The following is a 13,558-nucleotide window of genomic DNA, read 5'->3' as shown; positions in this document are numbered from 1 at the left end:
TTTAAAAAAATCACGTAAATATATTTTAACCTTTCAGTGCTTACACAGTAAAAAACGCTGTTCAAAAGTTTCAAACAACGATGTTTACTATAAACCTTAAAGTAGCTGTTTGAACGGTTTAAACAAGTGTTTAAAGCTGAATATTGCCACATGTTTGCTACTTTCAGGTCTATTTTAGTTGTTGCGATGAATAAAAATATTTAATCACTCCAACCACACTTCGGGGGGGGGGGGGTGAAATTAACTTCCACGAGGGAGGTGGGTATTTAACCAAGAAATTCCAACGAGAATGCCCTACAGGTTCCTATATGTCTCCCATGGTAAATACCTCTGCTGCGGTATTTGGATCATTTATTTTTTGGAAGCAATAGAAGATGAATTTAAAAAAACGCACACTATACAAACCAACAAGAAATATTAATTACCAGTAGATTTAACCGGTAGAAGTTTCCAAAGGTTCGACCCGGTTCACCAGCATTTGATCTCCACGTTACACCAACAGAGTATTACATAATGTTGGGCTTATCTATTTGTACATCTCATTCAAACGATTAACTGTAAGCAGCCATTGTGATTTATTGAATGCAAGGAGAGGGCTAGTGTATTGGTCAATGAAGTGTGAATGAAATTGCAAAGAGCTTCAGTGTGTGACCCAATGGAAGTATTAGAGTGACCAGGTGACTGAAAAAGACCAGAAATGGATCTTATGCCGGACGAATAAACAAGCACGTTTGTAGATATATACATTTATTTGCGAGCCTGAATAATTCAAACGGCAAGGAAAAACTGTTCTTGGTCCACTGCCGGCCGGGGAAGACTGACCGGTCGCATATGGAGTGATCACGGCGTATAGGCCTATTAAAGAATTTAAATGTCATGGCTTCTCAATGTGATGTTGCGAAGCGTGCAGTAGACGGATCCACTTCCGAATTTCTCTTGAAAGATATTGCGATTCGTGCGTCGAAAAATGAATACGACGAAAATCACAATGAGGAGGTAAGCCAAAGGAGAAAAATAATGGTTGAAACATTATTTGTCATCATAAAGGCCAATCATTTTATGTGAATGCAGCACCATCTAGCGAAGTATAATTATACTGATAGGCTGATAAGCAAAGTGATATACCGTATGCAGTTATATGTTAAAATGTTAGTGAACCTCACCACAAAATGCAATCCTTTGTGCTGAGTGTTAGAATGTAATATGATTTCACAATGATATAACTAAGACATGGCATGGCAAATTCACTAACAGTTCTAGCGCCAGTGTGTGTGTGTGTTTGTTTATTAATTGTGTGGGTGTGGGTGGTTAAACATGTACGACAGTTAATTGTCAACTCGTTCTTTTAAAAATGTTGTGAAAGAAATGGGGTAAATTAAAGAATAAGATAATTATTATGGGGCTATAGTGAGTGTGTGTGTGTGTGTGTGTGAGGGAGGGTGGGTGTGTATGTAAGTGTCCCATTCTTATCAGAATAACCATTTTCCTTGTCTTTTGGGGATTCAGATTACTACCCCGAGGAAATACGATACGACCGTGGCCCCTTTGCCTTTGAGCAAGGCATTTAATCGACTAGTGCACAATTCGGGGGCACAATTGTATCCTCCTTTTGAATATAGGCCTATATATCCATTATTGCATTATTTATTGGTGCCATTGAGTCCACGTGTTGTAAAAACCAAAAAATACTAATAATGATAATATTAATATGCAATGAAGATGAATACAAACTTGAAAAAAATGGTTCACTGATCTGCATTATACCGCACTATGGGTCCCAGTAACCAACGTTAATCTATGTTTGTTACCTAAAGTCAGCAATAAAGTTCGATCGGCCTTTATTAGCTTATCACAAATCTTATTTCATTGTAGCCATTTTCATATAACGTTTTCCTTTTATAAAATGGTCAAAACACTTTACGTCACAATATAATACCTTTTAACACAAACCTAACATGCTGTTTTAACCCACTCTTTTGTTGTTTTTTTTTTCTTAAAAGGGTATAATAAACATGTCGACTGCTCACAACGAGTCGGTACGAGAGATCATCACTGAAAAGGTATGTTTAAATATTCCACTTTCATGATAGAGAGAAAGGTGAATTATGGTACAATCTAAAATATTATGTTGAATTTTGCCCGTACGCCATATCTGGCCCCCTCAATTTTTTTTCGGCTCATTACGCCACTGCGTACAGCTGACGGCAGGGGCGGCACCAGGAATTTTTGAAATTTTAATTGGGGGTGGTAGGGGGACGACTTAAAGATGACATCAATAATGGAGCTGTAATTGTAAAGAGGGGTAGCGCCGGGATTTTTGTATAGTGCTTAAGGCGACACCATGCAAGCTTGCCTGCCTCTCTTTTTTAAATCTCAATTGAGTAATAGAGGACTTTCTAGTTCAAATTCAAACTAGAAAATCAGCACTCGTAATGCAGTCACTAAACAAGCACTGTAAGTGCTGAATTAGCACATCATTTTTTACAGTGTATACATATATATTGCCAGCACATTGATATATATATATATACTGTATATACATACATATAAACCCCTCAAAAAGGTTTGCAAATCTTACTTTGATCGATAATCCCTCCTTGGTTTTAGTCAATATTAACGTGTGATTGATATTAATGAATAGATCATTTAATTTTCTTTAAAATGATACCCTACATGATAATGATTATGGATCACATGGAGGTGCAGTGCCTAGAAATGTGGAGCAAGGTCAAAACAACACAACCTTGAAAGTCACTGTTCTTTTTTCCGTGGTGATGAGTGTGTTTCTTGCACCTAAACATCAACATGGTTTGTGTCGTAGTTGGAAATACACATGCATGTTTGTTTGTTTGTTATGTGTTTGCTTGTGCAGAGGAGTGTTTGATTCCATGTTAATATTGATGTTAAGGTGCATGAAAATAAATAAATTCAATTCCATGCAGATGAACCAGAAAGACCTTCAGACTTGGGACCATAGCATGCTTCCTTACAATCTCGAACGAAACGGAAGCAGTCGCCTCCGGAGAGCCCTGTCGGATTTCCTATCAACGTTGAATGGTCAAAAAGCTCCCGGAACGCTTGATCCAGATAAGGTATTTCCCTTTTCCGTCTGTTTTGTCAGTGTAAATCCTATTCAATGCAGAAAATATTAACTCATTTAATATAGCATCTTTTCCTTATGATTACAAAGCGCTGCATAAACACCACTCCATGTTTGGGCCACATTGTCCTCTTAGCAAAATAGATGGGATTTAATGGCTCAATTGTGGCAGTATATATATGTAATGCGTAACCTTGTTTTTTTTTAAAGAATTCAAGCATGTAAATTAAGAACTTTTTAATTGACACTTAATGCGAAGAGAGAGAGAGAAAAAAAATGTTTTAGTAAAATTTCAGTCGACCGCTATATAGAATGACCCCTCATAACCTTTGCTCTCAATGTTCAAAGAAATTTTTCTTTTCTCAAGATGTCACACAAAATTGTTTTTTCTCCTTTTTTGTGGGGGGTGTCATATTTTGCTTTAAATCAAATACAGGGAGCAATCGTGGATTCTTGAAAGGCGTTGAAACTGCTCTTCTTTAAACGAAAGAAAGTTCCTTGAAATAGAAAAAAAATAAAGATAATTAAGTAAACTTCATTTATTTGACCCCACCCTCCACCTGTGAACGAAACAAATATTCCAAAGTATAGTGAATTGAATGCGAATTTTTGTCCTTTATCAAAATAAGATTTTCCTTTCATAGATTGAGAATTTTTCTTCATCACAGTGACATGATTGGTTCTTGAAACGGTCAGAGGTCGGAAAAAGACAGAACAAAAAGGATGTTAAAGAGAATGGGGGCAGTGAGAAATAACAAGTATGATGATAATTGAGGCTGGCAGTAAGTCTCCCTTTTCAGGTTATGAAATATCTAGGGGTTTTTTCGCAAGCATTTTTAAGTAAATATACTCAATTCATCTCATCGTCATTTTCTTTTATTCTATAGTTCGTCATCGTGAATGGAGTGACGTCAGCCCTTAGTGCAATGGCTTATGTGTTATGCGACCATGGGGGTAAATATGATAACATATAATAAATATTATAAATACCTTTATTCAGTCATTATACAAAAACACAGAACAATCTGAAATTATATCAAATATATTTGTATACTTGTTTGTTTGTATCAATTTGACCACTTGGCTGACCAATCGACCAAATAGGGGACTATGGGACTTTCACAAAGGCCTGATATAATGACAAATTCACAATTTCTATAACAAATTCAATATCAGCCAATAAGATTGAAGGATTTCAGGAGCTTTAAACCGTTATTGCAAATTTATTATTAGAACAAGTTTTATGGAACTGGTCCCAGAAGTGCGATGAAAACCAGGCGTGGTTCTAGACTAACAAATTTTGCGGGCATTGCGGCCTGAATAATGTATACCAGATTGTTTATTTCGATCATTTAGTTTCAATTGTTTGTAAGTGAGCGTAGCGATCGAGTCAAAAAAAGTTCACGTATGGTAACATTATTTTATTACACGAGTCATAGCCTACTCGAAGTTCAGCAAATAGCTACAGATGCTGTCCTTTTCAAATAAGAATTCGTCATCAATACATGTAAATTTCATCAAACGGGTCTATGCTGCCGCTTTTTGTCTAATGTAAAAAGGGAGAGACAAAGAGGAGAGACAAAGAGCGAGAGAGGGGGAGGAGAGAGGGAGAAAGAGAGTGAGAGTTAGAGAGAGATGTAGATTTGAGATACAATAACAATTGTAATAAAGGTAGCACGCATACAACGTTAATACAGCACTTATGCTTAATTCTTTCAAAAAAACAGATACCATTTTGACACCATCTCCGATGTACGGAGCAATTCCACGTGATCTAGTGGTTCAGAGCGGAGTGAAGACTTATCCCGTGTATGTAAGCAGTAAGGTAAAAACGATTCCTCGAACATCTTGGTGTTTTAAGGTTTCTTCATCTTTCTCTTCGTTTAAAAAGAAATTATACTATCAGCCTAAGATGGAAGAAACCATGCATATACAACAAGACAAGATAATTTTATATTTTGTTTGACAGAAGCGCGGATTTTGAATTTTATTGTAGTCCTATTTTATTTTCATTATGACATTTGTGTATCATTTAACAATTTGATATATCCTTCACCCAAATCGCTATGTTTGTTTGTTTGTTTAATTAATTTCAATACGGGATATAAAAAAACCCTGCCGTTTGGCTGTTTTTAACAAGCCTTATATACAAATCAATACAACAAAACAGAAAGATAACCAAAATTAAGTTCAACATAAACATAATAACATTATTCAAACAAAAAATATAAATAGTTAACTAAATATAAATATGAAATTAAATCAAGAAATATAAAGAAATCATAAAATTCAAGAATGAAGACAAAAAAAAATTATTTTTGAAACTGTGATAGTGTAGATCTTGCTCTGAAAGATTACGGTAGCTGACTGAATAAATGTCTTGCAATGTTGATAGTACTTTTTTTATACAAAATTCGTTTGGGGTTTTGGCAATTGTAAATCAAAAGCAGAATTTCTGAGATTATAATGACACTTTAAAATTTATTTGAGAAATGAAGTACGTGTGGAGTTTAAGTTATTGACATTTTTGAAGATGGATGACTAAGTATTTTTTCACCTTGGCGTTTAAACAATCAATTTTAAGGGCTTGATAGAAAGCCTGTCTGTGATATCGACAATCTACTTTAAGAATCATCCTCATAGCCATATTCTGAAGAGTTTGAAGTTTCTTTATCTTTATGTCCCGAATTAGGTTTTATCCAAATTGTGCCACAATTCTGATCATTGTACAAAATTAAAGCTGTGATCTGGTCAATGTATGACCGCGCCTTCCTTAGAATACTTCAGATGTTTGCATTTTGAACCAATCAATATGAATTCGCACTTATCAACAATTAACATGAGCTTATTGTGTGACATTCACTCACATAGCATAGCAAGTCATACATCGTTAATCTTATTATCGAGTTCTTCCGGATCTTTAGAAGCGTAATATAAACAAGTGTTATCGGCGTATAGCGAGACAAGACAATTTCCTATAAAACAAGGTAAATCATTCATATAAAGAATTAATAAAAATGGCCCCATTATACTTCCCTGTGGGACCCTTCAAAGTACTTCACTTTCGTTGATTCGTTTCCATTGATAACGGTTGATTGCTTAATTTCTGTGATGAAAATATTATATAAACCAAGATCAAGAATGCTCACTATAAGCTCTTAATTTTTCATTTAATATATCAATCACACCACACACAAACGCACCCAAAATTACACAGCACACACACACACCCCCACTGTCAAATAAACACCAAAAACACAACACATCCGCGCACACATCAACCGCTCAGTCACTTAACTCAGTTTAGATGCTTCTCTATTATCTTTGGGGAGAAATAAGAGTTACGTTTTTGTTGCCACCTTTCTACTAAATATCATTGTCACAAAGCCAGCGTTGAAGTTTAAATTTCGAATCTAACAATAAGGCCTTTTAGTAAGTCAGTATCCTTTTAAAAAACTGAATCCCAGTTTCCTATTACTTTTAAAGGCAGAACCCGATGGAAGAAAACCGTGGGAACTTAATGTCGATCTTCTAGAAGCAGGCTTGGAAAATGCAAAGCAGGAGGTATGTTAATCGAACCTTTTTGTTACAGGAATGGTCCAGTCTGAAGATATTTATATCTCAGTAAATACAGTAAAATTCACAAAGCAAAATGCTGAAAATTAATTTTGATCAAAATCGGATGATAAATAACAAAGTTATTGAATTTTCTATAGATTTGCATTATTCTGGTGAAACAGTTCTAGACATATTTTTATGATTATTTATTAGGTGGCTGATGCCCCACTTTTCTTTTGTATTTTATTTATATGAAATTATGTTTATTCAAAATAATTTCTACCAAAGCTAAAACAACTGGATTGACAACTCATTAAGTGCATTAATTTTATTGCCGCAACTTATTTCATCATAATGGAACACATCATTTACACATGTATTAAATAAATGTAAACCTATCCCTTTTCTTATGTTATTACTAATAACATAAGAAAAGGGAAAGTGGGGATGTGACATCATCAACCCATATATTCGTGACGATGTGCATAGAACTGTTTTCACAAAATATTGATAAACCTTCAAATTCAATAACTTCGTTATTTGTTATCCGATATGGATGAAATTTTGAGCATTCAATTTGCTCTGTGAATTTTACTCTATTCATTAAGATATAAATATTTGCAGCCGGGACAATACCTTTTACAACCCCAAAAGAGAGAGATAGAGAGAGAAGTTATGAGAGAGAGGATGAGAAAAATGACCAGATGGAGAGAGGGGGAGAGAGGGGGGTGGGCACTGAGAACGGCAATCGGTCCTGCAGCCCTTGACAATACTTTTTCAGGTTTAGCTCCAGTAATACCAGTACCTGCAGGGAAAAGTATTTATAATTATAACCATAAAATTATTATAATCATCGCTTTTATTATTACTATTGTTACCATTATTAATATAACCATCATTATTAGCATCATTAGTACTATACGCCTTCTACCTATAAGACACTATTACTACGACTACTACTACTACTGTTACTACTACTACTACTACTTCCTCTACTAACATTACTACAATTATCACGCGTTGTTGTTATCAGGGACATAATGTCAGAGCTCTTTTGCTGGTAAACCCTATCAATCCTTTCGGAACAGTGTACACAAAACAACAAATGTTGGACTACCTCGCATTCTGCAAAAGGTATGTTTTAATCGATTTTATCAGTTTAGGATTTCGTATAAGTTCTGTTACTAATTGATATACTTCAGCATATCTTACTTTTAGGGAATCATAGTCACTAACAGTAAGACACAAGGATGTTTTGATAGGGGGTGTAGGGACCTGAGAACAAAATTTGGAGAGAAGGTGCTGGTTTTGGAAAAAAACATGAAAACTAAAAAAAAAAAAGAACCCAAGCACCCCTCCTCCCACGGCCAGGGGGTGGGGAATGGCAAGATGACTTAAAGGTGACCGTTTGATTTAAATTGAAGAACAGGGGTAATCATATTACATGGTACATCTCCCCCCCCCCCCTCTCCCCTCTCTCTCTTTGTAATTCTTCTTTCTATCCTTATTTTCTTCATGTTTTCTTTTTGTTTCCTTATTTTTTCAGTACTTGGAAATCAAGGGGGGGGGGGGTTCGTTGTCTTCTTGTATATAGAACACCGCCTATAGTCATTAACCCTATGTCAGGTGGACATGTATGCATTACATTGTGAACTATTTGTTGCCAACTGCGAAAACGGCTTGTTAAGCATGTTAAAGGGCAAGGCCACCCCAACAAAAAGTGGATTTGAATAAATCCAACAAGCACAACACTGACAATTTCATCAAAATCGGATGTAAAATAAGAAAGTTATGACATTTTAAAGTTTCGCTTAATTTCACAAAATAGTTATATTCACATCCTGGTCGGTATGCAAATGAGGGAACTGATGACACCACTCACTTACTATTTCTTTTGTATTTTATTATATGAAATATTCTAATTTTTTCCTCATTGTCCTGTGAAACAAGCTTTTATTTCGTCCTGAACATGTGGAATTACCATTGTTTAACATTCTATGTTTCAAGTTGGTCCTTGTTGTCAAATCTGTAAAAATTGAAATATTGTATAATTCAAACAATAAAAAAACAAAAGAAATTCTCTCAATTGCATGTGACTAAATTGTGCATATAACTTTTTTGTGAAAAATAGGCGAAACATTAAAATGTCATAACTTTCTTATTTTACATCCGATCAGCATTATGTTTGTCTAATTTTTCTCTATTGACCTTTAAGCATGTTAAGAGTTATTCATGCTTTCTGAAATGGCTGCTTGTCTCTAAGTCTAAAGATAGGGTAACAAGTAAAGTACGTCACACTTCACGTAGTGGGCGTAGTATCATAATATTGCATGATCAAAGTATTACATCCTAAGTAAGGATTCTAGTGACTATTTTTGCTAATTCTTCTTAACTCCACATACAGGCATGATATACACTGCCTAATCGATGAGATTTACAGCGCAAGTATCTTCGAGGAATCAGCAGATAGTTCCAGTGTATTCACCTTGAATTCCGAAGAGCTACCGGACAAGGAGAAAACGCATGTCGTCTGGGGAACAGCGAAGGTAAAGCCCATGATTATTATTCCACTTTCATTGTGCTTATGCAAAGTCCGTACAAGATTTAAATAGGATGCGTAACGTGTAAAAATAAATCGTCTTAATTAATCTGGTAAAATTTTCTTGAGAAAAAAATAAGATTATTCCTCAAAAGGTGACATGCTGTCTGTTGACAAGAGCGATAAGTTGCAAAAAAATGAAATAGAAAAGGAACAGTATTTTTGATGAAAAGGCAAAGAGACAAAAATAAAATAAAGAAAAAAATACGTTCAGAGGATTTCCGCCCCCTCAGCCTCACTTAAAAGTGAATACATCATATCAACACTGGTCTTTAGAGAGACTTTGAGGGCATCTTTTGTAAAGCTCTACCGCAAGACAGGTATCGATTCATTTGTTCTGTATTTTTAAATAGGATTTCGGAATGCCAGGTTGTCCGTTTGGAGCGTGCTATACATGGAATCCCAGAGTTTTAACTGGTCTCGAAAAACTAATTGATTTCTACCAGATCCCGAGCTTCGTTCAAACGGCAGTGGCAAAAATGCTAGAGGATAAAGGTAAGGATTAATTGTTTCTCACTGCATTCCAAGTCGCATCCGCATTTATCGTATTCATCTGGGGATTAACCCATGAAAGAGCATGTCGGATGGGTTTTTTTCCGGCGAAGTATGTTTATCTGACAGATACCATAGAATATATGCTACTCAGCCAATCAAAATCAAGGAAAATTGTCAGATCAGACAACCTGTCGGACAATAAATGTTGACGAAACGCTCTCAAGGCTTAGTCGAATGTCTTGATGTGCCTGACCAGGAATTTATTTAAACGGCCCAATTTAATTCATAATTCATTTTATTTCTTAGAGTGGCTGAGATGGTATCTTCCTACGCACAATAAGATGTTGCAGAAATCTTCCACCACAGTGATGGAGACGTTGGAAGAGTTGGGTGTATCGTTCGTCAGACCAACCGCTGGGTTATTCATTTGGGCAGATTTTACAAGTGTGAGTACAATTGCCCCCGGCCCCAAGCCTCTAGCATTATGCCCCCCTTAAAATATCATGTTACGGATACTAGTGTACCTCTATCTAGAAGAACAACAAAAGGACAGGCACCATTTTGTCTTCAATGAACAGCGCGCCATTTTTTTTATTTAAACAATTATGATGTAATTTTGTGTCTATTGTGTTGCTATTGTGTAAATTTTGTCAATGCTATTGTTTTTTGGGCCATTCTCTACAAGCAGTTTGCCTTTTTATGGTCCAAGCCATATTTTGTAATACTTATTGCATAATTATGAACACTGTATGATTTGATTAAACATATTTTTGTGGTTGGATAAATTGAATTGAATGCCCTTCTATATAGAAAGATCTATTGATATTCTTTCCTCAAATTCTGACCCCCGTGTCGTAAACTTGTTATGATGACAAATTCACAATTCTGTCACATATTTACGATCAGTCAATTAGATTCAATAGCTTTTAACTGTTATTGCATTTTTTTTATTATAACAAGTTTTATGAAACGGACCCCTGGTAAAGATGTATGTAATTATTCCACGTCATTATTCCACTTAACATGACATAATATTTATTTCCTAAACTGTTACGGTATTACAGGAATATGTGTTTAAGTAGGGATCTCATAAAACAAACAAGAAAATAATATCAAAAGGTATATTTTAAGACTATATATCTATAACACATATTCAGTGAGAGACCACATACACTGTGTTGATCAGTTCTCTTCCCGTTTGAGAACTGCTTTAAGACGTTTGTTAGAAACTGTCTTTCATTTCTATTTGAACGCAGATCATCGGGGACGTCAACAAAGACACTGAGAAACAGTTTGCTCTTCACTGTCTTGATCACGGACTGGCAATCGCACCAGGGTCTGCCTTCGTTTACAACGAACTCGGCTGGGCTAGACTAGTCCATGCTCTACCAAGAGCTAAACTTATCGAAGGTAACAGCCATTCAACGTTTGATTTTTTTCTCAAGTCATCAAAAACACAAATAACAAAAACGGTGTGTTGTGTAGCTATATACTGTATAGGCCTACCCATGCAGGCAATGGCGTACTGAGAGGAACCCTGACATGGCGCATGGGACAATTTATTCAATAAGCAAGCGAGCAAATATTATGACCTTTTCAAAAGCAAATTCGATTGAGTTTGAGTAATAATATTCGAAAAAATATATTATAAATTTCCTTCTCCATTTTTTTTTCTAATTTTTTTCTTGGTCGTTATTTTATTTTTATTTTTTTTAAATTAATTTACTAATCTATTTTTTTTTTGGGGGGGGGGTCATTAGGCCCCACCCTATGGTACGTTGGTGTACTTAGGATTTGAAAATACTGTTGGACTATTAACTGATATATGTGTTCTGATTGATTCAAATCTTGTCACATGACCTCCAGTTGACTGTATTTAAGTTGTTGCAAAAGACTGACGCGGGGATGAAAAGTCTTATGTATTGTAATGATTACCACTTATTGCAATTAAACATGAAAAATGTATCATATTTGTGACCAGCGGAGATCACATTTGGAGGGTGGTTCGACCTACTTCGAATCGAGAAAAGGCCCCTTTTCTGAAGTCTAGTTTAATCTGAACTCTGGTTTAAAGTTGTGGTTTGACTATGGATAGCCAATAGTGTCATAAATCTCTATAAGTAGCAGGTCAATGTATCAACTCATTTTGCCTCAAAACATTCTTAACTACTTCAGAAGGATAAATGAGATAAAGTTCTTAATAAGAAGAATGTTACATGTTACATTGAGTGCTTCAAAATTTTGGAATTACGATCAGATTACATAAAACATTAAAAAGCAGATGAATCATTCTTTATGTTTTTCTCTCAATATATATATATTTTATATTTCCTATGACCAGCAATGAAGAGGCTCAAAGAAGCTTGTGAAACATTCCAAACAAGGTACACACGTTGAAGATTTGGACCAAGACTCGAATCGAAACGCTACAGATTGAGGCGCAGATGGTAGAAAATTGACCAGGGGACGTATTCCATAGAACACATAGATGCACGATTGTATGGAAGACATTGATAATTCGCACGTTTTGATAATAATGATAGAGGATTTGTATAGTGCACGTATCCACCTTGCTATGTGCTCGAGACGCTCCTATATTACCCCGGCTAAGCTATATACATGTAGTCTACAGATTATGGTACGCACAGCTTTTTTTGAGGAATTACTTCCTGCCGATACCCATTTACCTCACCTGGGTCGAGTGGATAAATTTCTTTCTGAAGGAAAACAAGCCATGGCTAGGATTCAAACACACGACCCTCTGTTTGAAAGGCGAGAGTCAGAACCACTAGACCACGACGCACCCGACGCACGCTTCGCCCTCTTTGAAAAACATGGAAACGCACATTCTACCTTAAAACGTATTCCGATACAGCGTCTCCTTGTGATGGAGTCTCTCAAGGGCACGAACTTGGTCCACTTCTGATCCTCCACTCGAAAACACGTGGAATAATTAGGTCAAGTGTGTCCCAGAGAGGTTCCCATCCGACCCTTTCTGGATAACCTGTGACTTGGTATATTATCATTATCTATGTAGACCTATGTAAGTTCAATTACTCCTGTGACCATGGTGACGTACATTCTGCGCATTGTGTATGTATGATTTATTGTATACCAACACTCAATGGGGAGGGCCTTTAAAATACACTGTAAATTATTAATATTTATTCTACGCTTTTCCAAGCATTGCTGTTTGCGTTGTTAATATCTATATTGTTAAGTTTCCTTAAAAAATTCGATGTCATATGGCTATTAAAGTGCTGCACAAACTATTATGTTCTTTATGATAGTACTTTTAATGTTGTATCTACTATGTTGTATAACAAAAAAAAAATTAAGGCGAAATTGCATTGAAAACATGTTTGCATGCGTATATGTATAAGTTGACTAACACGTGTACATGGTGCTGCTTTATAGAACATTCTGAAGGGATGGGAAGGGGATCTGGCACCAGCGGATATATAACCATTGGTCTATTACCTACTGAAACTGGACTGTTCCTGTAAAAAGTCTATAGCAAGGAGAGTCAGAACTCTCAGAATAGTCAAAAGAATTTTGAAGCCAGGAAACATGGTGGTATTACCTTACCTTACCGCTGTTCCTTCTCTTTAAAGAGGTTGGATGTCATGGTTTTCCATCTGTCTCTATCCGGTGCTATCTTGCAGCATTCGTTTATCTTTCTGCCTGTCATCTCTTCAATATTTCCAAGCCAGTTTTTCCTTTTGGTGTTAAATGCAGTAAAAGGTTTGCATGTATATGCAGATATATACTCTTCTCTCCCCCTCCCTCTCTCTCTCTCTCTCCCT

The 13,558-nt window shown here is 35.8% G+C and overlaps 1 protein-coding gene across 1 annotated transcript; it reads left to right on the top strand.

Annotated features, from left to right (window-relative positions):
* Positions 1-401: 401 nt before the first annotated feature.
* On the top strand, positions 402-13,031 carry LOC129278330 (1-aminocyclopropane-1-carboxylate synthase-like protein 1). Its single transcript, XM_054914528.2, has 12 exons — positions 402-996; positions 2,001-2,060; positions 2,943-3,092; positions 3,988-4,054; positions 4,828-4,925; positions 6,587-6,664; positions 7,692-7,792; positions 9,063-9,204; positions 9,611-9,752; positions 10,059-10,198; positions 11,009-11,162; positions 12,094-13,031. The coding sequence occupies exons 1-12, from the start codon at positions 877-879 to the stop codon at positions 12,147-12,149; spliced, it is 1,308 nt and encodes a 435-aa protein (XP_054770503.2). The 5' UTR covers positions 402-876; the 3' UTR covers positions 12,150-13,031.
* The last annotated feature ends 527 nt before the right edge of the window (positions 13,032-13,558 follow it).

This window comes from Lytechinus pictus, chromosome 15 (assembly GCF_037042905.1).
Source record: "Lytechinus pictus isolate F3 Inbred chromosome 15, Lp3.0, whole genome shotgun sequence".
In the NCBI taxonomy this organism is placed as follows: domain Eukaryota; kingdom Metazoa; phylum Echinodermata; class Echinoidea; order Temnopleuroida; family Toxopneustidae; genus Lytechinus; species Lytechinus pictus.
The sequence above is the reverse complement of the archived record's forward strand: the minus strand, read 5'-3'. Positions and strand labels throughout refer to the sequence as shown.